We start from the raw sequence: 23,252 nt of genomic DNA, 5'->3' as shown, positions 1-23,252 counted from the left end.
GCTCCTGTTGAAGAGGAGTGCTGTGGGGATAGCATAATTCTCCCTGAAGAACTACGGGGAAGCTCGGACACCAGGCTGCCTCCATTCATCACACTGTAGCACATTGGTATGAGAACTCTGTGGTCAGCTTCAGAATTCCTTTATTTTCTGTTTCACTTTGCAAAGCAACACGATGCATATCTATTGGAACAGTGCTGATGGCTTGGCAATACAAGCAGCTTGGCAATACAAGTTTCATTTCCTTGCCCTTTGGTAAAAGTTAAGGCCCACCAGAACAAGGGAGGGACGAAATACTGAGATTTTAGGTAAGGTTTGAGCCCTCTTGGGAATTTGCACAATCGCTGGACTTGGCTGTCACTACGAGTGCCTATCTGGGTGACAGCCTTTGCTTCCCTCTGCCCAAGGGTGTTCAGACAGCAGAGCTTTCCCTCGCTCGTTCTCACACGTTTTCCCTCTCTTCCTCCCAGCTTTGCCGTGCTCCGGGCCTGACCCGCCGCTCCCGCCCCGAGCCCGCGGGGCTCCGTGAGGGCGGCCCGGGCGGGACCCGCCTCCGCGGCCGGCGGGGCGAGGCGGGGCCGGGCCGGGCCGAGCCTCAGTGTCCGCCGGGGAGCAGCGGGGCTCGGATCGCCGCGGGCACGGCCGAGGTGCGGGCACGGCCGGGGTGCGGGCGCTGCGGGGGCGGCGGGGTCCGAGCCCGCCCGGGTGCGGGAGGGCGGTGCGGGGAGCGCGGCGTGAGGGGCGACCCGGGGAGGCGGCATCTGCCGGGGGCCGGGCCGGAAATCTGCAGCTGGATTGGGAGCGGAGCCAGCGGCCACACGGCGCTTGGAGAAGTCGCGTATGAAACACGCACAAAAAGCGGCCCCCGTGGGCCCGTGGCCGCCCGCGGCCCCGGGACACGCGTGGCGGGGGCGGCGGGAGGGTCTGAGCACGGCGGCTGCGGAGCCATACCATTATTATTATTACTACTACCCCTGTACATCAGGCTGTTTGTGACCGTAATGGGCATATCCCTTCAAACCCCGCGCTGTTTGTGTACTTGGGGTTTGTTTTTGCGGTTTCCGCTGGCGCTGAAATCCCGGGTTTTTCGGTGCCCTTCCATTTTGTGCTGAAGGCAGGGCCTGGGCTGGGCATGCCGGGAGCTCGGAGGGCAGCGAGGGGAGATGGATAAATGTGGTGAAGCTCCCAAAGTGCTGCTGAACACTGTCCCATGCCAATGACTTGGCATCATCCTTGGCTGCATTTACAGCATAGTTTAGGGGAAAATGCTCTGGCGACCTGGATTTACTTTATTTTTTGTTGTGTGGAGCACTGTGTGCTTTTTGCTGTGATACAAAGTTAAGAGTAGCGGGACAGTTCTGTTGTAACATGTTAACGAGATTGTTAAAATGAATGGGAACAGTTACTGTCCGTTTCTGAGAGGGGCCTTCGCCAAGCCGCAGTTTATCTTGGGAGCTGGACTGTAGTGAGAGAGGAGGGAGAGTTACATTGAATTAATTTCCCAGGGTCTGCAGACCCTGTGCTGGGCCCAGTGACCCAAGGATAAAAGAGGGAGCAGAGTCCCATCACCACAGCAGGCAGGTCCAGGCAAGGCTTGTTTGAGCTTTGTTTTCACTGAGCAAACAGCTGCTTACCTCCATCCTGCCCGCTTCCTCAACGAGGACACGCCTTCAGAGCAAGTCTTCCATCGTGCTCTTTGCTCATCAAGTTCCCCTTGTTTGGCAATAGCTGACTGTGCTGAAAGGGAGATGAGAGGTTGTTAAAAGTGTAATCAAGTGAATATTAACATTTTTATTACTATTGTTAAAATTATATCACAGGAAGTGAGTTAGCTGTAACAAAAAAAAAAAATCATTTATTTGGGTCTCTAGTGAAGCTAAGACATCCTAGTTGTATGGATTCCTAGTCACTAAATGCATGTTGAAGCACTTGGTGAGGAAAAAGCCTGGGTCTGGGCAGTGCAAAAAATTAAATGTGCGCAGGGATGTGCTTTTTTTTCCACCTGCATTCACTCCTCAGCACCTCTTAACTTCCTGATGTTGATAAAAGGTACTGCCTCCATAGGATTGTGGATTTGGTACGGTCTCATTGGAAAGAGACTTCATTAGTTTAAACCTCCCATGATAAAAGCAGAAATAGTCCTCTCCTTTTTGTCATTACAACTTAATCTTTGCCTGTGAGTCATGCTAAAAGCAATTTTTAAGAACAAGGTCTCAAAGGGGAAAAATGCATGTTTAACTCGGTTTGATCACAAGTTACTGCTGGGTAGGAAGATACTGGTTAGTTTGAAAGCTGAAGTGCAATTATAATCGTGTCATTTTACACACAAAAAAGGGTAGGCAATACTAATTTTCTTCTTTACATTTCATAGTTCATAGTATTGTCACATACTCCTCCTATCCTGGTAACTGCTTAGGGAAATTTGCTAATTCAAATGAATTGGTCTAAAATTGGTCTAAATCCTTGTGTTATTTCAGAAGAGTACTAATTTCTGTGACTAAGTGTTGTTTCTGCAATTACATTAAATATTTTGGTAGTTTGTACTTTGACAGTTTAATAAGCACTTAAAATGGAAGCAAAATATTATAATTTATCATCTTAAGGTATTATATTATGCTATTGTGAAAAAAAAAAAAGGGTAGAAAATTGCTTAAAAAGAAACTTTCCACAGTGGCAGAATCATGCTGTAATTGCAGTGATGCTAAAAAAACAAGGCTATTAGCAGAATGTTTTTGTCAGAACTTTGGATTGCAACGATGTCTTTTTTTTTTAACTAACTTTTAATGTTTTTTAGAGGTCATCAGTGAGAAGGGGGAGAAATGGCCAAATCGACTCAGTTAATTGACAATGAAGTCTTCCGGGCTTACGCTACTTACACAGCCATTGTTCTTCTGAAGATGATGCTAATGAGTCTGATAACAGCATACTTCAGGATCACAAGGAAGGTAATCTTTTGGAAATACTGGCTGGGAGAACAGACTGACGTTTATATTGAAATACAGAGATCTCATGTATATATATATATATGCATCTCTAGAATTCTGAGGCTGAGGATATTTCACAAATCGGGATCAAGGCTGCCTTGGAAAGCAATCATGTAGCTCTCCTAAAATCAAAATATTTTCTTGACTTGTATCTGCCTTAGCAGTCCACAGAATGCATCTGTTACTACATGTGTCAGCAGGGAGAAATCAACTGTACATTGAGTCTGCACTGCCTGAATTAAATGTTCTTTTCAAGTAGTATCTTGCAGTATTATGAGGTAATGATGGGTCATGTAAGTGTAAGAATTTGTACCTAAGAGGAAAGGGAGACACTTCCTTGGTCATAAATGAGAATGGGAATAAGGCTGTTGATGCTGTTGCTGTGTAGGCTTCTGCAGAAGGAAGGGACCCAAAAGGACTTTCAGATAATTTGTCAGGAATGGTGAAAAAGAGACTTGAGAGCTTCCACCTTGTAGGTGCCTATGTTCTGTCAGACTACTGGGGTTACTGCAGGCTTGTTCATCTCACAAGAAGGCTTTATCTAAGTGCATAAATTGCATTGCATTAATTTGTCAGCACACAAATGTACAGGCTGGGCTCAAGAAAGCAGCAAACATTGTATTATTCCCTGTGCTTTTAACTTCAGGTAAGTTAAGTGAGGATATTGAGGCATTGGCAAAAAGAGTGACCTTTATAGCAAGCTGCTTTGACTGGATAAAACATTTTGGCTACTAATGTCACTTGTGTGCTTGTGTTTGAAACAGGCATTTGTCAACCCAGAAGATACAGCATCATTTGGAAAAGGGGAGAGTGCTAAGAAATTCCTGAGGACTGATCCAGATGTTGAACGTGTACGCAGGTAATACATAGGAACCTGAAAAAGTTATTTTAAATAACAGAATAATATTAAATCAAGGAGTTAATTTCACCCCATTCTCGGTCAAGCTTGTGTGTGTTTCATGGTGCTGTATGTAGCAATCTAATACATTAATTAGTTTAAATGAATAAACCATTCCACGCTCAAATGGTCATTGTGCATTCTAAAAACAATAAGCCTCTGTCTAGTTATAATAGCTGACTCTTGGGTGCTGTCCTGTCTGATGGGCAAAGTGGTGAGTACAGTACACTGTAAAATATAACCATAAGTTGATGTAGCTCATGGCAAAATTTTCCAAAATCCTAAATTTTGGCATGCTGTTTGATACACCTATACTAACAATGAAAGTTTTAATTGAATGCTTTCTATAGGATTATTCCTTGATGAAGCTAAGTTTATTTCTATAGCAAAAACTTGAATGTCAGTGAACTCTTCTCATTTAAACCTCCATTAGGGAAGACCTTGAAAATATGTACCAGTGCTGTTTTAAGAACACTGCATCCTTGCAAATAATGGCTGTTGTTTCACAAAGCATATTTCTGTATGCCTTTTATGGATTAAAATCTCAGAAAGAAGAGCCTAATCTAAGTGGGCTGTAAAAATGTTCTGCTTCTTCTTTTTGTGCCCCTGAGTAGTTCAGGGAAGCTGTTGCTTAATTTCATGGGTGTTACATAAAAGTGGGAACTTTTATGGTGAGGGGTAATTCCTTTCTCTTCATAAATTGTAAGAGGCCAGCTAAGTTGAGACTAACTTTATCACTCATTTAACTGAAATTGTTGTGGTAGATAAATGACAACCAGCATGTAATTTTCACAGAATAGATTTTTAAAACACTAAATTTTCAAATCCTGTTTTGTGTAGTTTCTCAGACATCTCTAGACCTAGTAAGTAAGCTTGGTTCTAGTTACTATGTTGGTGTTGCAGCATCCATATTATCCTCCCAACTGTGGTTCTTAGTAGAAGTTTAATATGTTTTCTCCTACAAGCTTCATGGCAATAGATAATGCCACATAAATTGAGCATGGCTTCTCTTTTGTATAAGTGATTGGAATATGTTCAGTTTGTGGAGAAAAAGAGATTTTTTTTTTTTTCAAGAAAAAGAATTACTTTCTTCAGAGTACTCTTATGGGGAATGAGAATAAAAAAATCTGGAGGGCTATGTTTCTTTGTAATTATAAATATATTCTAAAAGCAACTGCAAGACTGTGCCACGACCTAATTCCAGTTGGCTCTGAAATTTGACATCATTAGTTAGGCTTAGACATTGTTTCAATCAGTAAATTGGGCTGGAAGTATAATTTATCTAAAGAGGTGAAGGGAGCTGGGAAGGTTTAGGAAGGGGTGTGAAAGAATACTTCAAGATATATGAGTTCATTCTCAACACATTTTTAGTAAATTAAGGTTTCAAAATTTGAAACATTTTTTCAGCTATTTTAGTGCTCAAAGTGAAGAAAATGAACGAAAAGCATAACTGTCACACCTGCTAGATGTTCAAAAATAACCTTCTTCAAGATGATGGAACTTCATGAACATTTGATGAACATAGCAGCTCCTATGTAGGATATTTCATATTTTCTTTATGGACACCACAAACTGGATTTATGGGATTAGAATAGTCCATCCAGGCCATGAACTGTAATAGCTTCAGTCACAGCTCTCCAGTTAATTGATGTTAATTGAGAGAAGCTCCAAGAAAACAGCAACCTCTTTTTTTCCCTGACTTTGCATTCTTGCACACCCAGGTGCACTCAGACACCTCTTGTAAGTCCTTAGTATTATCAAGATTCTGGGGAAAAACTAATACCTTTCATACAGAAGATCAGAAGCTTGAAAATGTGGGGTGCAGCAGGAGAGACCAGAGTGATGTCAGGCGAACGTGCCAAAATCATTTCAGTAATGAATCAGGTCCCCTCTGCAGAGGAAGCCAAGAGTTGTTGAATAGTGGCATGCTCTGAAGGTGCTGAAAAATAATGAGGCTTGAAGTGGTTTATTCAACAAAATACAACACTTTAAAATAACTTTGCTTCTTTCTCCAGAGGCCACCTGAATGACCTGGAGAACATTGTCCCATTTGTTGGCATTGGACTGCTGTATGCTCTTAGTGGCCCTGAGCTGTCCACGGCCCTGCTGCACTTCAGGATCTTTGTAGGGGCTAGGATCTTTCACACTTTTGCATACTTGATCCCTCTTCCCCAGCCTGGCAGAGGTTTGTCTTGGGCAGTTGGCTACTCAGTGACCTTCTCCATGGCCTACAGAGTCCTGAAGACAGCGTGGCTCCTGTAGCAGAGCTGTAGCTTCCTTGTCCCCTTCGACATTCCGCACAAAGTTCCCGGCACTGTACCATCATGTCTTGAGTGAGCCAATGAGTCTTCCGTGGTAACTGGAATTCTTCTTTTGAACAAAAGCTTTTTGTTCCTGTTCAGAAGTGTTTATTTTTTGGAGGGAAAAAAAAGAATCCTTCTCCCTGTATTCCCTGTGCATGGGTTGCACTGCCAAATACTAGATTGGATGTTCCCTTTGCGATTTGTCAAGTGCTTACAATTCTAAACATGCCATGATGCTGTATTGATAGAGTGTTTGATAATTTTCTACAGATGCACTATTTTTGGCTGTAGCTCTGAAGTCTAAATCAATAAAGACAAGATTAAAAAAAAGCCTGTTTGTATTTTTGTTTTCATTTTGACTCTTCTCACTGCAGCCAGCAAATAGCATGTCACTATGTATCAGGAAGAGATTCCAATCATACAGTTCTTTGAAGAGAGCTTACCTTAATAATAAGATATAACCAGTAATGCTAGTCTTGTTGTAAAAAAATCTTTGATGAAAATGTTTGTATAATCCACTTTGGGATTAAAAAACCTAAACCATTGCAGCTCCATTTCTTTCAGTTGAATAGATTAAAAAGAAAAACATACTTGTGCTAAATTCTTTGGAGAAACTAGTAAAAATTTTAAGTAATTATTTTTGCTGGAGTTCCTGCAAATGTTCATTTTGTGACTGGATGAAGTGTAGACCCTTTGTTAGAGGATTTTTTTTTCATTTTTGAATAAATTCAGCATGAAATGAATGACACTTGCAAATGTAGCTATCAAGTAATCCAGATGTACATATATAATTAGTTTATGTGTCATACTGTCATAAATATGTTTCTGATAGGAAGTTTTGCTCTTTGCTTACATCTTTTCTATGATGTGTTAATTTGAAATACATTCTTTAAAGACTTTTCCTTGGCTTCTTTTTGTTTGGTTGGTTATTTTTGGGGTTCTTTAGTAGCTCTGGATTAAATAATAGCAGGAGACTTCAAGTGACCCAGATTTTGAGTCTCTGTCACTCAAGTGACAGAGATTTCAAGTGTCTTTATATGCAGTGTGCTGGTCATTGAGAAGTTTTAAATGGCAGAAGTCAGAGCACAACACATTTGGTTTCCTTTCCTACCCCAGAAGCTGTGCCCATAAGGGAGACTGAGAGTTCCAGAGAGGAGATGGAGAGTTCTCACTGCTGCTTCCTCATATCAAAGATTTTTGTTCTGCTTTTTGCATGGGAGCAGTAGTTGTAGTACTGCAAGAAATAACACTGGAGGGCTTTCCTACCTACCCACAGTTGTGAGGTGGAGGTTGGTGCACTGTTGTGTTAGGCTGCAACTCAGAAGGGTGGCAGGAGGAATGGGGAAGACTTCAGAGAGACTGGATTAATCCAAAGAAAGAGGGTTTTTATTGCAATTGAAGTGTAGTAAATAAGTAGTTGGATGTATTTGAATCATGTCTACCAAAGAGGAGAAGGTGGAACTTGAAATCGAGAAGTTAATATTGATTTACCAAAAGTTTAACTAATGAGTAAAATAACAAAGAGCTGGATCCTCTAGAAGGAGGATGAGAGGAGATGATTAAAAGTTGAACATTGGGGAGCTTTAATAGTTGCCATGGCAGAGTAAGCACACATCAGCACCTCTGGGTTAGCAGAGGCTCCAACAGGAAATGTGGGCTTTTGTGTTTCTTCTCACACCTCTCTCCACCACTTCCAATCTGTGCTGCTTTTCTCCTGTTCCTTCTTCCTCTGCTAGGTTTTATGAGATCTTGAGAGCAGCTACCTTGGTATTGTTGTAACAGAGGCCAGAAGCTCTTCTGGTTTGGGAAGGAGCAGCGATGGAGGGTGAAGGAGTGAGGCTGCCACCTGGAGCTGTGTCCCAAGCCAGTCATGGTCACAGCCTGCCAGCTCTCATCAGTCTGAGGCTACTCTGGCTTCCTTATATCATCATAACAGCTTCTAAAACTCTTTCCTCACTACTTCATGGCTTGCCTCTTCCTCCTAGCTGTGTGTCTTTTCATCCATTTCAAACAAAGGAAATGTAGCCACCCTGCAGAGGGCCCTGATTGAAATTCAGCAGCAAAGTCCTCTCATTCAGCATGGAAAAGGCTCTTCAGACAAGCTTGGTTATCAATGCCAGGCATATGCAGGAGCAGCATTTTCAGCTCCTTTTGCATCAAGCTTCTGTACAGAAATCTCATTCCTGGAGAATGTCTTTAATTTTGTGATCTTATATTTGAAACAAAACTGGTTTTAAATCCCTTCCATTTGCTCAGTGGTTGCAAAGCCCAGAACATACACTCGTATGTGCTAAGAAGTAGAAAAGATAACTGGAAACCCTTAGAAATACCTAGAGTGATTCAATATTATTCTGTGTTTCTCTTGCATTTATTTTAAACCTATATTTTATTTTCATTTTGCTCCCACAAATACCATCTGTGCATCTGGGCGGGGTACGTGCTCAATCTGGGAAATGTGCCTTACCAGATTCCATCAAATGCCGACTGCCAGCTCCACAAAAACTCTGTTGGAGTGGTCCTAGTCACACAGCTCTTGCATTTCTCTGCTCCCTGCCCTGTAGAGGTGCACTGTGCCTGTTGTACAGCTGTAAATTTTGATAGGTTGGTGTATTTCAGGGGAGCTAGCAGAGGAGAAAGGGTGTGTTAGTTAATTTATTGCTCGGCTAAACTGGATTTTCACCTTTTAAAACATGCATGTGGATTTCAGCCTGCTAGTGTCAGGTCCTCTTGCAAAACCATGAAATAAGTAACCTGTAACTGATGAAACAACTGAACTGTTATCAGCAGGTGTGCTCCCTTTGACCTGGTGAAAGTACAGAAAGGGCTGCTCCATGAGAGCCATGGAAAAAGAGGTCAAACCATCAGCTTCTATGCTTCATTTCTGTTTATTATGTCCATTATTCCCACCACCAGTCTTGGGCAAGTGGATAAACTACAGGGTTTCTTTTCTCATTATTCCTGGCATTTTGTGTTCTTCTCCCAGGTATGTTGTGTATCTTTGAAGTGGCTCTTAACAGTTGGCCATGAAACACCACAAAATGCCAGCTGACAAGAACCTTGGTTAGCTGAGTTCATCTCTGAGGGAATTTCATAGGCTGCTTTGTTTTCAGAAGTGTGAACCTGAGCAATTCCTCAGTTTAATTTTTGTTTGTGTGGGTAACTGCTTAAAAGCCTTTGGGCAAAATGACTTTGTGCTGGTTTTCCTGGCTGCGGACACATGCACTGAAGGCACGGGGTTGTTGGGAGAGATCATGACTGGTGAAGAGCTCTGAGCAAGGACTTGCTGTTTGATCATGACTTTTTGTCCTGTCACAGTGAAGAATGTGTTTAAAACTATAAGTGATACATTAAACATTTCCTGGAATTTTCAGACACGAGTGTGTGTCTGAGCTTCACCGCCTTCAAGGTATTTATTTCAAGAAGCTGGGTCAATGCTTCTGTAAGTGATAGAATTTCTTGTCATCAAAATACAGAAGAAGAAAAGCCTGGGCTCTTAACTCAAATCACTCTGGGGTTTGGAAAAATTCTATTTACCTGAAGGTGATTATTGCTTAGCTGTGTCTATTCCTAGTTATTTACAGAAACAAATTCAATCTAGATTTTTCATGGCAAATGCTTGTAATGTATGTCTTTTCTAAGAGCAAAAAATAAAAAGCAGAACTTTTAGAATACCATTTTTAAAGTGTTGCCTGTCATTATTCAAGCTAATGGAGTTTTCATTTCAAGGTTGAAAATTAAGAAGAACTTTTCTCTTTTCCAAATGTTGTCCTGCCAACTGAGATGGCACCAAGTGTTCTCTGAAAGGTTATATTGACGTGTTAAAATACTCTCATGATTAAATATCTCTGGCTGCTGGACACTTAGAAATCTAATACCTCTTTGTGATTCACTTTAAGTGATAGTCAGGCTTCCAAATCTTGGTCAGTTAATCCCACTCATAGATTCTGAAGGCTCAAATAGATCATTAGCTCCTTCAGCCTGACCTCTAGTGGAATAGAAGCCATGGAATGGCTGCCCTTCTGCTGATGGTAGTTCAGTCACAGCATGACTTCCAGAAAGGTGATCCTCATTCAGAGACTTTGGAAAACAGGCATTGATTCACTCTTTTCTGTGACATTGGTTCTCTCTGGTGTATATGTACACTTAACTTAGGCTTTAAACATAAGATAGTTTGGTTTTGTTGGCTTTGTTTGTTGTTTTTGTGGGGTTTTTGGTGTTTTTTTTGTTTGTTTTGGGTTTTGTTTTTTTTTTTTCATCGAGGCAGTTCTTATTACATTATTGCAGTGCAAGGTGGAATATGAAATATTTTAATCATGGATTTTCCTCCTACAAAGCACTCTGCTCTAATTTAGCAGTACCATATAATCTCCACAACTGAATGCTTTTACCAGGTTTAAATGTAATGCTTTTACTCTTTGCTGGTAGGCCCTGGTGTGCATCACCACTGACAGCATCATTCTTTTATTTTTTATTCTCATATGTGGGAGAACTTGGAGAGAGCTTAAGAAGAGGAAGTTCCAAGGAACTTGTCTTTTTACTACCAAAAAAAGAGACAAAAAGAAGACTGTCTCATGGGTACTGCTTGTCCAGTAAGGGGGAATAAATTCAGAAAGTAGTGTCAGTCCTGTAGAAAAAATGAAGAGAAAAAGGAAAAGAGAGAACTGAAAGGAAGGAAATGATAGCTTAGAACAGCATCAAGGAACAAACTGGATGAAGACTGGTAGATGAAGTGTGGTAAGAGAGTCAGGTATCTTTCTGCTTTATAAAATTGCTTTACTATCTCTTTAAAACAAATTCATTTTTAAGAATGTTTTTCTTCGTGTATCCAGTCATTAAATATCTGCAAAGAGGATTATAAATGCCTCAAATCAGGATGGAGAAGACTGATGTGTAGCTAATTCTGTTTAATCAGTTGCCTTAAGGCACCTGTGGTGCACAGGCTACTGCAGTGGGAGATGGCTTTTGACATTGTGTGACTAAAAAACTGCCCCAAAATAACATCACACCTGCAACAGGGAAAGAATGATTATTTCCTTTTTGCCTGGGAAGTCTTATATGGCACTTGCTTTCAAATTTACATCAAACAATTCCTTTTCACTACAATGCTTTCATGGAAACCAGAAAGGACCTTCAGAAGGGTGAGTTTGGGAACTGGGCAGAAAGGTGTCAGCTCTGGAGGTTGTCCCACATTTCTTGGAAGAATTTCTGAGCTTCATCTCTTTAACCCTCACTGTGGGAGCTGTAGGGATTAGTGCATGTGGAATTGCTGCAGAAATGCTCAAGGTAGGTTTAAAATTCTTAATCTCTAAGTATCTAAAAGACCTAAATAATTGCTATAAAGGCAGAACTTAATCTGCTTCCTCTTCTGATAGAAAGTGACACTAAAACCTCAATTTTCCTTAAAGAGCCTGCAGTTATGTTTAAGTGTGCATGACTGCCTCATTTATTTAATACTGGCAACTGTACAGGGGAAAGTTGTTTACGATGGGATTTTCACATCAAACCAGGTGTGGTCCATCTTACAGGCTGCATTTCTCAGAGAGCAAGGCTGGCAGCACCCCTACTCATCATGTGAGAGTTCCTTCTGTACTCTTGAAAGGTGTTTTCACAAGAATCAGTTTGTTGTGAGCACTCTGGTGCTGAAGTTAGTTGGGACCATGTAGCTCATGGAGTTTTGTTGTCTCTCTAGCAAGTTGGGGTTTGCTGTTGATCTCTCCTTGTCTTCAGCTGGACAGGGTTCCAGTGCTGCTGCTCTGCCTCATTAGCTGACAGATGGCTTATTCCACTAATTCTGCATGAGGATTCTGTGGTGATTATAATGACATATTCACTGCTCATATGAGTGACAAACACTAAATTTTATCTTTGGCTCATTGGGTGACAGTTCAGAAGTTTTGTCAGGCTGAAATTTATTTTGATGCTCGGCCCTTGGGTGGAGTTTGATGTGCTTACTTTCAAGACAAATGAAATTAGTTCTGCAGGTCCTCTTGGTTTTCCTGAGGATTATTTTGCAAGTGAAAACCAGGCTATAGTTTCCTTATTTGAATTTCAGGTTCAGTGGCAGCATTGTTTGATGATGGCACTTTGATTTAGATTCAGTTCATTTAGAGAAATCCAACATTCTTCAAACAAATCAGACTCACAGTTATTCCCACTGTAAGTGGCAACGTGTTAGAAAATAATAGAATAGCCAGATTTTTCCTTTCTGTTATTTCTGTCTTCCCTTCAAGCTTTCCTCATTCCTGATGAGAAACCAGCAGTTATCTTAGATCCATGGGCATGGCAGTAGGTTTTTCTTCCCTCTCCTCGTTCTTAATTTTGTCCGTGGTACCACTAGATGTCCCTCTTTGGCTTATTTTATTAGATTTCAGGACTCGACCCGTGAAGAATAAAGTAGCTGTGCTCTGCATCTCTGGCAGATTAAGTTGTAAGGGGAAAATATTTTGCTAGATTTAAAGAAGACATTTATAATAGATACTAAGACAAAAGAGTGTCTCTGTACAGTAAACTTGCACTGAAAAAAAAAACTTTATGGAAAAAGTGACCTTTGTGAAAACAGAATATGTAACCTCTGGCTGTAACAATAGAATGTTTTGTATTATTTTCTTTTTGAAATTAACAAGGCACCAGGTAACTGCAACATCTGAATTCTTCAACTGAGGTTCCTAGAGAACAATGCAATTTTTATTTTAATTGCCTGCTATTGGTTTTGTTTTATTTGTATTTAACAGTAGAGTAAATTGAATGGGGCTGAGGCTGTTCAAAAACTTGAAGTGAGTAAAGAAGCAGAAATAAAACTCAGAAGCTGTGTCTGTGTGCCGCAATATCCAGAAGAGACTCAGCACAGTTTACTTCATATTACCTTGATAGTTACAAAATTCTACTTGGGAATTTAAAGGTGCTGTAAATAATGTTGCTTGTATTTGAAAAAACTGGGATGCCCTATAAAGCAATGTGTGCACAGCAGATTTACTTGTCACACAAAATGCCAGGGAAGTGGTGGGGGGCATCTTTGAGTGATCCACTTGGCACAGAGGTGGAGTACAGTGTCAGCATAATGAATAGGAGCTTGCTTGGTGGATGGAAAATATTTTAAATTGAGTTTTTATTTAATGGATTTGAACTTTTCATGCCCAATTACCTTTTTGCTGAAAGAGAACAATAATAATAATAATAATAAAGTGCAAAGGTTCAGTTTCATTCTAGAAATGGGGAAATGTGCTTGGAGAGCTGTCAAAAGGCACAGTTAGATCTCTGGAGCACGAAGCAAGGTAGCTAATGCTCTGGAGTGAATGCCCATCAACTCCTTTTGTGGCTTTATGTGTCCTTGTCAATGGTAATGTGGCAGAATGGGATGAGTCATGTACAGGGCCAGATGGCAACGAAGAGTTGGTGAAGGTCAGAGAAGTAATGTCCTTGCAAGGGGGTTTATATTATTTCTTTAGTTTGTCCAGTTAAGTCTCGTAGGCGCATGAATTATAGAGGAACCCACCCTCCAAAACAAGCTAGCAGGGTTTAGGGAAATTGTTCCAGGAAATGCATAAACAAATCTTTCCCACAGGAGCCTTAGTCCGTCCTATAGCAGGAATGCAAGGATTGAGTAAAGCAGCAATCCCTGTGATATTCTGTAGGTGTTTTCCTTCTGAAATAACAGCCACAGTGAACTTCCACCATAGAAATATTTAACTTCAGGTTAGTCCTGATGTGTTCAAGTGCACTAAATACAAGTGTACTTTTATGAGCCTGTGTAAGGAATTTACATACACTGTATGTAAATTATCCAGTTCTCATTGCTGTGATATCTGGATATGAGGTATTGACTACAGACCTAAATTCAGCAACCACTGAAATGAGCAGAACTGTTCCCACTGACTCTCACAGGCTTTGTACCTGGACAAATAATCTCTATCATGTTCCATTCATTTAAGTATGTGCAGAATACAGCCTGCACTAAAATATTTACTGCCAGCAGCAGTGTCCAAAGAAAATATTGTATTTTGTAAAATTTCAGAGGAAAAAAGCTAGATGCCACCTAGCTTCAGCTTTACCTCTGCTGTAACCACTCCTAGAAGTGGCTGCTCCATTGTTTACATATTCTTGATCCCAGCAAGAGCTTTATTGATGCTTGGCCTTTGACTTGGCATTACTGATGGCTCATATGGTGCAATCCTCAGCAGGGGACATGAGAGAGCACCACTTTAAAATAGACCCTGCTGGCCATGTGGTGCTGTTTTTGTTCTGTGCACTGCTAAAAGGGCCACTGTCAACTTGAAATCTGGTCAATTAAAAACAAACAGGCTAAGAGGACATGTCCACAAGTCCTTTCTCCAGTTTCTGGGGGATTGCAATCAAGAGAATCGTGTTTTCCTCATTCTTGTTTTTTTTTTTTTTTCTGTGCGTGTGTGAAAGCAAAAAACTTCACTGATGTGGAAAGGAAAAAGTGCATGTGACCAAACCCAAGGCATACAAAGTAAATAATCCACATTTGCTTTGTGGATTTCATAACGTGGGAATAAAAGGTGTTTTTCCTTTAGCTCTTTCAGTTGTTAAAAATTTTGTCTGGAAATTTGCATAGAATGAACTCAGCTGTAGGACAGACAAACTGAGTGGACTTTAAGGCAACCTCTAAAACCAGTCATTTTAGAAACTGAATACAGTTTGTTAGATCTGAATAAACATTTTAAAACATAGTTTTTGAAACTTTTTTTTTAAAAAGTCATTAAATTTCTCTTATTTGAGAAATCAAAATATTTTCTTTTGTAAAACATGACATTTTAATATTTTTACAATGGATGGATTTTGCAACACAACCTGTGGACAGAGCATATCACATCCCATATCAGACCAGGGATATCAATGAAGAAGGTAGCAACTACTTAGTCATACACTGAGAGCACTGTGACACAGCTGAAATAATTTTTCACCTGCTAATTTATCTTCTGTTTCTCCTCAAAACAGAGGAGAGAGAAAATTCATGCTCAAACTTGAAGTATTAAAGCAAGACTAGCAAACATACCAGAGAGTGATCTGAGATTCTCATATTCTCCAAGGTGTGGGCAGCACAAAGTCCACTGCAGCCCTGGCAGAGGAGTTGATGGAGTGGTTAATGATGCAATACCTTTTTTAGTAATGTGTCTCATTTGGACACCACAGCACATCCTGCTTGTATTTCATCTGCTTTCCCTGGTATTTTATCTATGTCCACTGTGATCGCATTTTGACCCAAGGGACTTTTATTTTAATCATTTGCTCTTCCTACCTGAACTTTCTTCTATATACTTAATATTACTTTACTTGGGAGTTGAACATATGGAACAGATATTTTTAATTCTCACAGTTAACGCTTGACTGCTTAAAAGATATATTTTTCTACTTTCAAAGAAAGCATTTAAAATCTCCTATATTATGCTTGCTACCTAGAAAAAAATGTTTAGTCCTGACCAGGAATGCATGCAAAGTGAAACTTGTTTGATTTTTTTTTTCCTTTTCCCTGGCAGGACAATAACTGACTTTGGTGAATGAAGAAATTTTAGCCAGTTTTTTGCATCGTGTTGTTTTATGTAGTCATATTGGGGAGGTACCAAATTCTGGCAGATATGTTTTATTAGCAGGACCTTGATGCTGTGAGAATCAGGTTACAGGTAGCTCTGACCAAGAGCACTTACTTGCTTCAGCTCATAAAACCTCTAAGTTTTAAAACTGCAGCACCAAAAGGCCTGTGTTCTATCCCAATTTTATTTCTGACCAAGTCAGGTAACAGCTCTGTGCTTCTGTTTCCAGTCTCCAAACTTCTGTCAATAAAATAATTAATGCTTAAACAAATGGTAACTCCTGAAATTGCCTGTTTACATGGCTGAGTTGGATATCACACACACTCACAAATAAGAATAAATGTTCAGCTGCAAGATACAAAGAGACATAAAGTCAAAGTGCCAAAGAAAATGTAAAGCAATGTGATACCTTGGACTTGGGAAACTTTTTCTACTTTTCTTGCGTGACACAAACTGGGCCACTTCTCTTTGCTTTGATTTTGTTTCTGTCACCTTCCTTTTGGGAGTTTTGAGCAAGTGACTGTGTCTTATTAACAGTGAGATTGGCCCAGAACCTTCTGTTAGAGGATCATGTTTCTGGTGGAAGCTGCAATTTTAATTTGTTGCTATAGGTGGTACTGTAATATTAATACATAATATAAAAGAATCATACATAATATAAAAGAATCATACATAATATTAAAAAAGAAGAGGAAGTAAAAAAAGGTGAGAACAATCAATAAAATGAATGGTAGCAAACGTTGATGGTTCATTCTATCTAAGTTCTAGCTAAATTGATTTTTAAGCTTGAAGGGGACATGGTCAGATGCATGTGGTGGCTTTTGACTCAAGTAGTGCAAGTACATTGAATACTTTGTTCTTAGCCCTCCTCCACCAAATCTCCCAGAACCACAGTTCACACCCTGCTCCTTTCTCCTCACCTGGTGACTGTCTGTGACAAAACTCTGAGAACTTGACAAAAATGCCTCAAGATGACCAGGAAATCTTGAGGTAAAAGTTGGATAATGCTTTTCAAAATGAAGAAGGTTCTTGACATATAGGCAACCAAAAAACATTTGAGTGGAGTCTCATCCATAATAGAAAATTTCATCTCCACAGTCTTTCCCAGCCTCACCTTAAATAGGGTTCCCTCTCCCTTAGCTTCTCTGGACTGTTGTTTTACTTACAGAGAAGCTTAATAATAACTGCTTAGTTTTCTTTAATTTTATACTATTTCTTCATTCAAGTCTATGTAGGGATTACAGAGTCCAAAGAGGAACTGAAATGTGGTTAGGCTTGTGCAACAATCCCTTCTGAGAGAGTTCTGGAGTTCTCCCACTTCCAGTTATTCTTTCCAGTCCATGTTCCTCTGGCCAGAAGTGAGAATGTCGGTGTCAAGCTCTCCAGCTTTTCCTTGGTTACTAAATTTGGGATTGCAGTACCATGAATCAGTATTCAAGGCAGCTGGATTCCCTCAAAGCTGCTATTCTGACAGGATAATGCTCACTGATCTTCTATAGCAGCACCTGTGATAGCACATTCTCAGGGAACAGTTCCTGTACAATAAAGGTGATTCTTGGGGCTGTTGAGGTCAGCATGGGTCTCCTGCCTTGTCCTACAAGCCCAGTGTTGGGAGTTCTCCCAAAATGGCTCTGAGCAGCCAGGCAGCAAAGCAGGAATTGTGTGAGACAGCTCAGGGCCTCTCCAGCCCAGCCTTGAACATCTCCAAAGGTGGGGTCTTCACACTTCCATTGAAAACCAGAAGCATTAATAACTGAAGTCTTGTTGTCAACAGTTAGTTGCCAAAGATTTTATAAAATCCCAGGAAAAAAAAAATCTTTGGGACAGATAATATTCCTGATTTTACAGCAATTCCCCTGCACACTTCCATAACATTGATGATAATAATAAAAAAAACAACCTTTCATAAACCACCTTTCAATAGGTGATTGTACATTTCAGTGTAGACAAAATGCTGTAGAGGAGGTATTCCACAGTGTAAAATGTTTATAGTAAAACCGGAGAGGTCTGTCTTTTAGTGTGGTTTTTCAGATACAGTTATGTTTGCTCAGTACTGCCTGTAAAATATATTTTAACCTTCTCCCTCAAAACATATTTCACTGTATCACTATAATATCCTTGTGAAACAAACATTTGGATTTTTTTAGCATTCAAAACCATCATTTCACAAGGCTTTATACAAACGGGAAACATAGTTAAGATTTATTTATTATGTAAAATGGCAGGGATTATTATGTTCATTATTTTTAAATTGCACAATGCTTTTACATTAGGATCAATTTTAGAGCACAGGATTAGCTACTACACTACTGGCAGTTTTGGTGCCTTATTACCTTCTATTATATTCTGAAGTAATTTTCATTTATTTAATTTAAACTTCTGTCATTCTGCTTTTTCAAACCTTAATGTCTCTGCTTCTAAAAATCCACTCAGTGTTTTCTATCTCCACTGCTAAAGAAGAGCTGTTATTAAGTGATTCCATGGCTTGTTTAGTCCCCTGACTATTCCAAGGCTCACTTTGCTTAATTTAACTACTGTACTTGCCTGCTCCCTCTCTCCTCCCCCCCGCCCCTTTTTTGTTCTTAATTGTTTTCAGAGTACTCAACTTCCTGTGGGGAATCAGTCAGCATGCCAGACTTCAAAGCACTTGTTACAGTAGACCAATTTGGCAATATGCTAATTTAAACCTATTTTTATATCTTTCTACGTGGTTTCTACGCAAACAAAGACCATTTTGGACATTAGTGAAATAGGGAGGTCTTGGGAGAATTTTTTTTTCTCCTCAGATATTATTGGGGGGAAAAATGGAGTGAGTCTTAGCTGTTGGAGATGGAAAATACCTGTAGGGCTTCATTTAATACATCCTTTTCTTAATTATGTACTCCATTTTATTTGCTTTGCCTAATCCAGTCCTGGTCCTTCAAGTGAATCCACATACATTGGATGTGGATTGGCTTTAAATCAGGGTAACTGGGCTACAGCTCTCACCACATGGCCCTGAGATGTGGGGCCTCAGCTGAGCTAATCATTATGGCTTCACAAAATGAAAATACCTAAAAAGTGGAGAAATGCTGAGTTAGACATTCTGGACCTCTGAAATTTCCCATAACAGTGAAACACGTTGAACCCATGAAGTTTTTAAGTGCGCTGGGCAAAGACATGTAATTAGAGATTAATTACATGCACATGTACAGACACTGTGCAATTTAAGCTCTCAGGCACCTGACAGGTGAAATCTAGGAGATGTGTACAAAAATAAACTTTCTCTACCTCCTCCCTGACAGTGGCATAGCAGAACAGGGAGTGAGGCCTCTGGTGAACACCATCTTTGCTGCTCCTTCTTCCTCAGAGTGATGACTCCTCATGTTCTGCCCCATCTCCAGCACAGGAATTCCAGCACGGTCCTTCAGGAACAGACTGGTCCTGTATGGGACACATCCTGCCAGCAAACCTGCTCCAGCTCCTCTCCATGGGGGCATAGGTGCTGCCAGGACCCTGCTCCTCCAGTACAGGCTTCCCACAGGGTCACAGCCTCCTCTGGGCTGCTCCAGCAGCCACCATGGGCTGTGGGTGCATCCCTGCATCCCTGTGGCTTTCCGTGGTTCGCACCAAAGGCTGCAAGGGAATCTCTGCTCCAGCACTCCTGCCTCTCCTTCCTCACTGGGCTGGCTATTTGCAGAGTTGTTGCTCTCACCTATTCTCACTCCTCCCTCCAGGTACCTTTGCTGTTGTGTGGGTTTATTCCCTCTTCTGAAATCTGCTAGCCCTGAGGTGCTGTCACTGCTGGGCTCAGCCTTGGCCAGTGGTGGGTCTGTTTTGGAGTCATCTGGCATTGGCACTGCTGGACATGGGGGAAATTCCTAGCAGCTTCTCAAAAAAACCCACTCCTATCGCCCCCTCAACTACCACAATTTTGCCATACTAACCCAATACAGGGTGGTTTGGACACAATCCAATTAAATCTTTTGGTTTTTAAATTTAGCACCATACATCATCTCAGCAAAGTCAATGAAGTCACAGTTCCAGCTTCATCCATGTGTGCATCTGTGTGTGCATCTTTGAGTTGTCTATCCATAAAGATTTGGTCTGGATCCATCTCAGAACTGTGATTAGGGCTATTTCTGGTAAGATAATGATAGCTACCAGGTTTGTGCTTCATGCTGGTTGCAGGGTAGAGGGTGGAAGATCTGGCATGATATTGGGATGATCTTTTGAATGTATCTTAATAGACAAAACAAGTTCACTTGGGGTCTGGAAAGAACAGCATTTTTATATTATTGGGGGCCAGTGTGTCTTGTAGAACCATGACCTTGGATTTATCATCTGCTTATAGTTGGCAAGTTTAGCTTTTCAGTGGGATTATTTGATGATAGAAAGCCTGGCCAGATCCTGTAAGTCTTCAGTGACATCAGAATCTCATTCAAGGCTGTTATTAGCTTAGTGTTTTGTAATCAATGCCTTTGCAGTTCTTGATTATGGTAATTTCATTAGCGATACTGTTCCAAAATGGCACGGATTGATTTTTGCAAGGAGCATCTTGTACACAGGGAAAGAACAGGAATTCCTTTATTCCCATATTCATTTTTCATCAGCACACTGAGGAATGCATTTTCAAACTGTGCTCTCCATTTAAGAAGGCACTTCTGAGCTGGAGGATTTCAGCCATGAATGGAGAGGCTGTTGTGGCAGCAGAGGCTGTGTGCTCATAGAGGGCACGAGCAGGTCATGTTGTGAAGAGTTATCAGGAATCTCTTACGTGGAGCATTTAATTTTTATTTGAGAAGCTGGTGAGCATGAACTCAATGTAGAGTGCTGGCACAAGGGTCCTTCCATGAAGGCTGCAAAGCAGATTCTTGCATCACCTTCTTTCTGCAGAGGGAGTACTGTGCAAACCCTGAAAAAAACACCTGAAGCTATGTTGGAAGATTGTCCAGCAACCTGGAAAACTGTCTTGGTCTGGTGGCCTGAGATTGATGCCTTGAGAGGCTGAACCTGGAACAGAGACTAAGAGCTAAGACAATAAAGTGGGGATTTATTAAAAGGCCTTAAAGGATCCACCTTGGGCAGCACAAGAGCCCAGCCAGGGCTGCACCCAAGATGAACCAAAATGGTCACAAAATGGGCCAATGGTCATGAGGTCTCACATTTTTGTAAGTTCTGGTCCATTTGCATCTTGGAGTTAATTGGCCAGTTATATCTTTAGCTTATGAAGTCCCATCCTCCTTGTTTTGCTCTTCTTCAGTTCCCTGTTGTTTATACGTTTTGGCCTGACGCTTGTAAACAGTTTTCCTTGGTCTCAAGCTGGAAAATTACTGTTTTGTCTGCCTACCCTGTGAAGAGAACCAACTAACACTTAATGTGAAGCTCAGCTACACACCTAGGCAGCATAAAATCTAAAAAATATGGAAGCTAAGGCTTAAGGCACCAAGATCATATTAAATTCTTAGAGACTTCAATAAACTAAATGTAAGATCAGGCCCTTTGGAGGATCTGATTTGTTGCTGTGATTAGTAATGCTGCCTTTTTGCGTGGGTGTGGTCTAAAGGTGTTCTTTTTTGTTCACAATGTCAGTTGAAAAATGGAAATAAATGATGGTTAATTACCAAAGAGAATTGTATTTGAGCTTTCCTACTATAAAGAAAAAAGTTAAAGAGACATTTAACGTGTAATTTCTCTTTTTAAACAAAATTTACCACCTTAAATTCTTATAATAAATAGTAAAAATTGGTGGATTTTAAAGTGAAAATTCAATTGGTAAACTATAGGTTGAAATATTTTAAAGCAAAATATTTTTTAAATTTTTTTAAAATTTTTTAATTTTTCCCAGGCTATTTTAAAATTATTTTTTTACAGCTAAAACTTCTGTCTGAATCCTTTTTCCCTGTTAAACAGTTTCAGACTCTCTAAAATGATATTTCTCGTTGGTAATGCCATTTGCATTTGCAATATGTACATTGCTCCAGCACAGTGTTTCTTTAAAAACTGGTTTCTTATCCATTTAGCCACATCTATATAAGGTGGAGTGATGCCTGCATATGCAAAAGATCAAACTATAATAACATCTTTGGAAATGGATGATAGCAGACTCTCAAGTAGCTCTCATTAGTGGAATAATATAGTTATAGCTAAGGAAATTATTATCTGAATACTACAGATGGTTCAATGGCTTCTTAGTGCAGGGACAGAGTGAAAAAAAAATCGTAAGCAAAACATGCTGGGAATGACTAAATGGAAAATGAGAATTTTTTTCTGATTCCTAGCAGAAATGGCTCCAAGTCAAAATGTCAGATTCAGATAGCTGCAGACCTTAAGGCTAATGAGATCTGGATCTGTATTTTGTATCTTGCATCCATAGTTTAAAGTGAATTTGAGATCTAAATTTATACGTGTGATGGAGTTTAATATCATTTGAGTTTCTGGTTCTGGTTTCAAAGGTCTCTTAAACAGTGATGGCGAAGGAACACAGATCTCACGTTTTGCCCTAGTCTTTAAAATCAAATGTTATATCCTTTAAGAATGTGAATGCACAGAAGTGTCTATATTGTACAAGTGTAGGAAAGTAAAACAACTTCTTTGACAGTGAAAGTTTAGGTCTTGTCCAGTAGATGTTTGTTGTTATTTATTGAATTTTGCTGTATTGATTTCTGTAACTCTGACTATTTATCTTTCTACTGCAACACACATTTCAGTAAAAACTCTTTACGGGGCAAAAGGCCAGAGTGAAGTCTTTGCATGGCTTATCTGTAAAGTAGGAAGGGAGAGACTCAGAAGTTGCACCTACAAAAAACAGTGGGGACTCTTTGATGTCTCTCTTAATGTGCTGGGTTTAGATTACTTTGTGAGCACAAATAGGGTGAAAGGTTTGAGGATACTTTCAACTAACTCTTAGGATCGTGATTTGTCCATGGGGCAGTTTTTAATAGAGCAGATATGAGGGGATGGGCTATCAGATGCACTGTCCTGAGGCTGAAATCTGGTCTCTGTCCACACAAAACTCTCATGACCCAAAGATGCCTGATATTTTCAATATCTACTTCTTTCAAGGAAAAGAAAAGAAAAAAAAAGGCTACAACATGGGATGTTTTTTTCTCAGTTTTTTCAGCTCTCTCAAGTTATTTTCTATAACTAAGAGCACATCATTCCCCCCCCCCTTTTAATTTTTGTTAATTATGCAGATGACTCCAAGATGTCTTAATGTAGAACATGAAGTGCTGCAATATCATGGGAGCAGGTGCATAAAGCAGGGGATTTAGCAAGCAATGAAGTATGTTTAGAAGAGCTCCTGTTCTATGGCAATGAGTTGGCTGTTCTTTGTTGGCCATCTCCAGTATTATCTATAAGTTTTTGCTGAAATGAAGAGATTTTTTAATGAGAAGAAATAGAAGGCTAAACCATTAAATCTATTTTTACAGAATTTTTACAGAATCCAGAATTACTTTTTCAGCTGAGCCTGATTGTTCTGGTTTGGAGCAAATTTGTCCAGTAACAACATGTAAAGTGGTGAGACAATGTTTATATT

General features: G+C 40.2%; 1 protein-coding gene across 2 annotated transcripts; it reads left to right on the top strand.

The window, feature by feature from the left end:
* Window positions 1-478: 478 nt before the first annotated feature.
* On the top strand, window positions 479-7,089 carry MGST1 (microsomal glutathione S-transferase 1). 2 transcript variants are annotated; one of them, XM_054631322.2, is made up of 4 exons: window positions 479-661; window positions 2,792-2,942; window positions 3,746-3,840; window positions 5,895-7,089. In XM_054631322.2, exons 2-4 carry the CDS (start codon window positions 2,817-2,819, stop codon window positions 6,139-6,141), a joined length of 468 nt encoding a protein of 155 aa, XP_054487297.1. In that variant the 5' UTR covers window positions 479-661; window positions 2,792-2,816; the 3' UTR covers window positions 6,142-7,089. The 2 variants fall into 2 exon arrangements, with proteins under 2 accessions (XP_054487297.1, XP_054487295.1); XM_054631320.2 differs by having other exon boundaries at window positions 483-644.
* Window positions 7,090-23,252: the final 16,163 nt, after the last annotated feature.

Source organism: Agelaius phoeniceus, chromosome 5 (genome assembly GCF_051311805.1).
Source record: "Agelaius phoeniceus isolate bAgePho1 chromosome 5, bAgePho1.hap1, whole genome shotgun sequence".
NCBI classification, from domain to species: Eukaryota; Metazoa; Chordata; class Aves; order Passeriformes; family Icteridae; genus Agelaius; species Agelaius phoeniceus.
The sequence above is the reverse complement of the archived record's forward strand: the minus strand, read 5'-3'. Positions and strand labels throughout refer to the sequence as shown.

Excerpts from the sequence above, each read along its gene's own strand:
- MGST1 (XM_054631322.2), top strand. The coding sequence starts at position 2,817 with ATGGCCAAATCGACTCAGTTAATTGACAATGAAGTCTTCCGGGCTTAC. Across the intron at positions 2,943-3,745 it reads ACTTCAGGATCACAAGGAAG|GCATTTGTCAACCCAGAAGA; the intron begins GTAATCTTTTGG and ends TGTTTGAAACAG. Across the intron at positions 3,841-5,894 it reads GATGTTGAACGTGTACGCAG|AGGCCACCTGAATGACCTGG; the intron begins GTAATACATAGG and ends TTCTTTCTCCAG.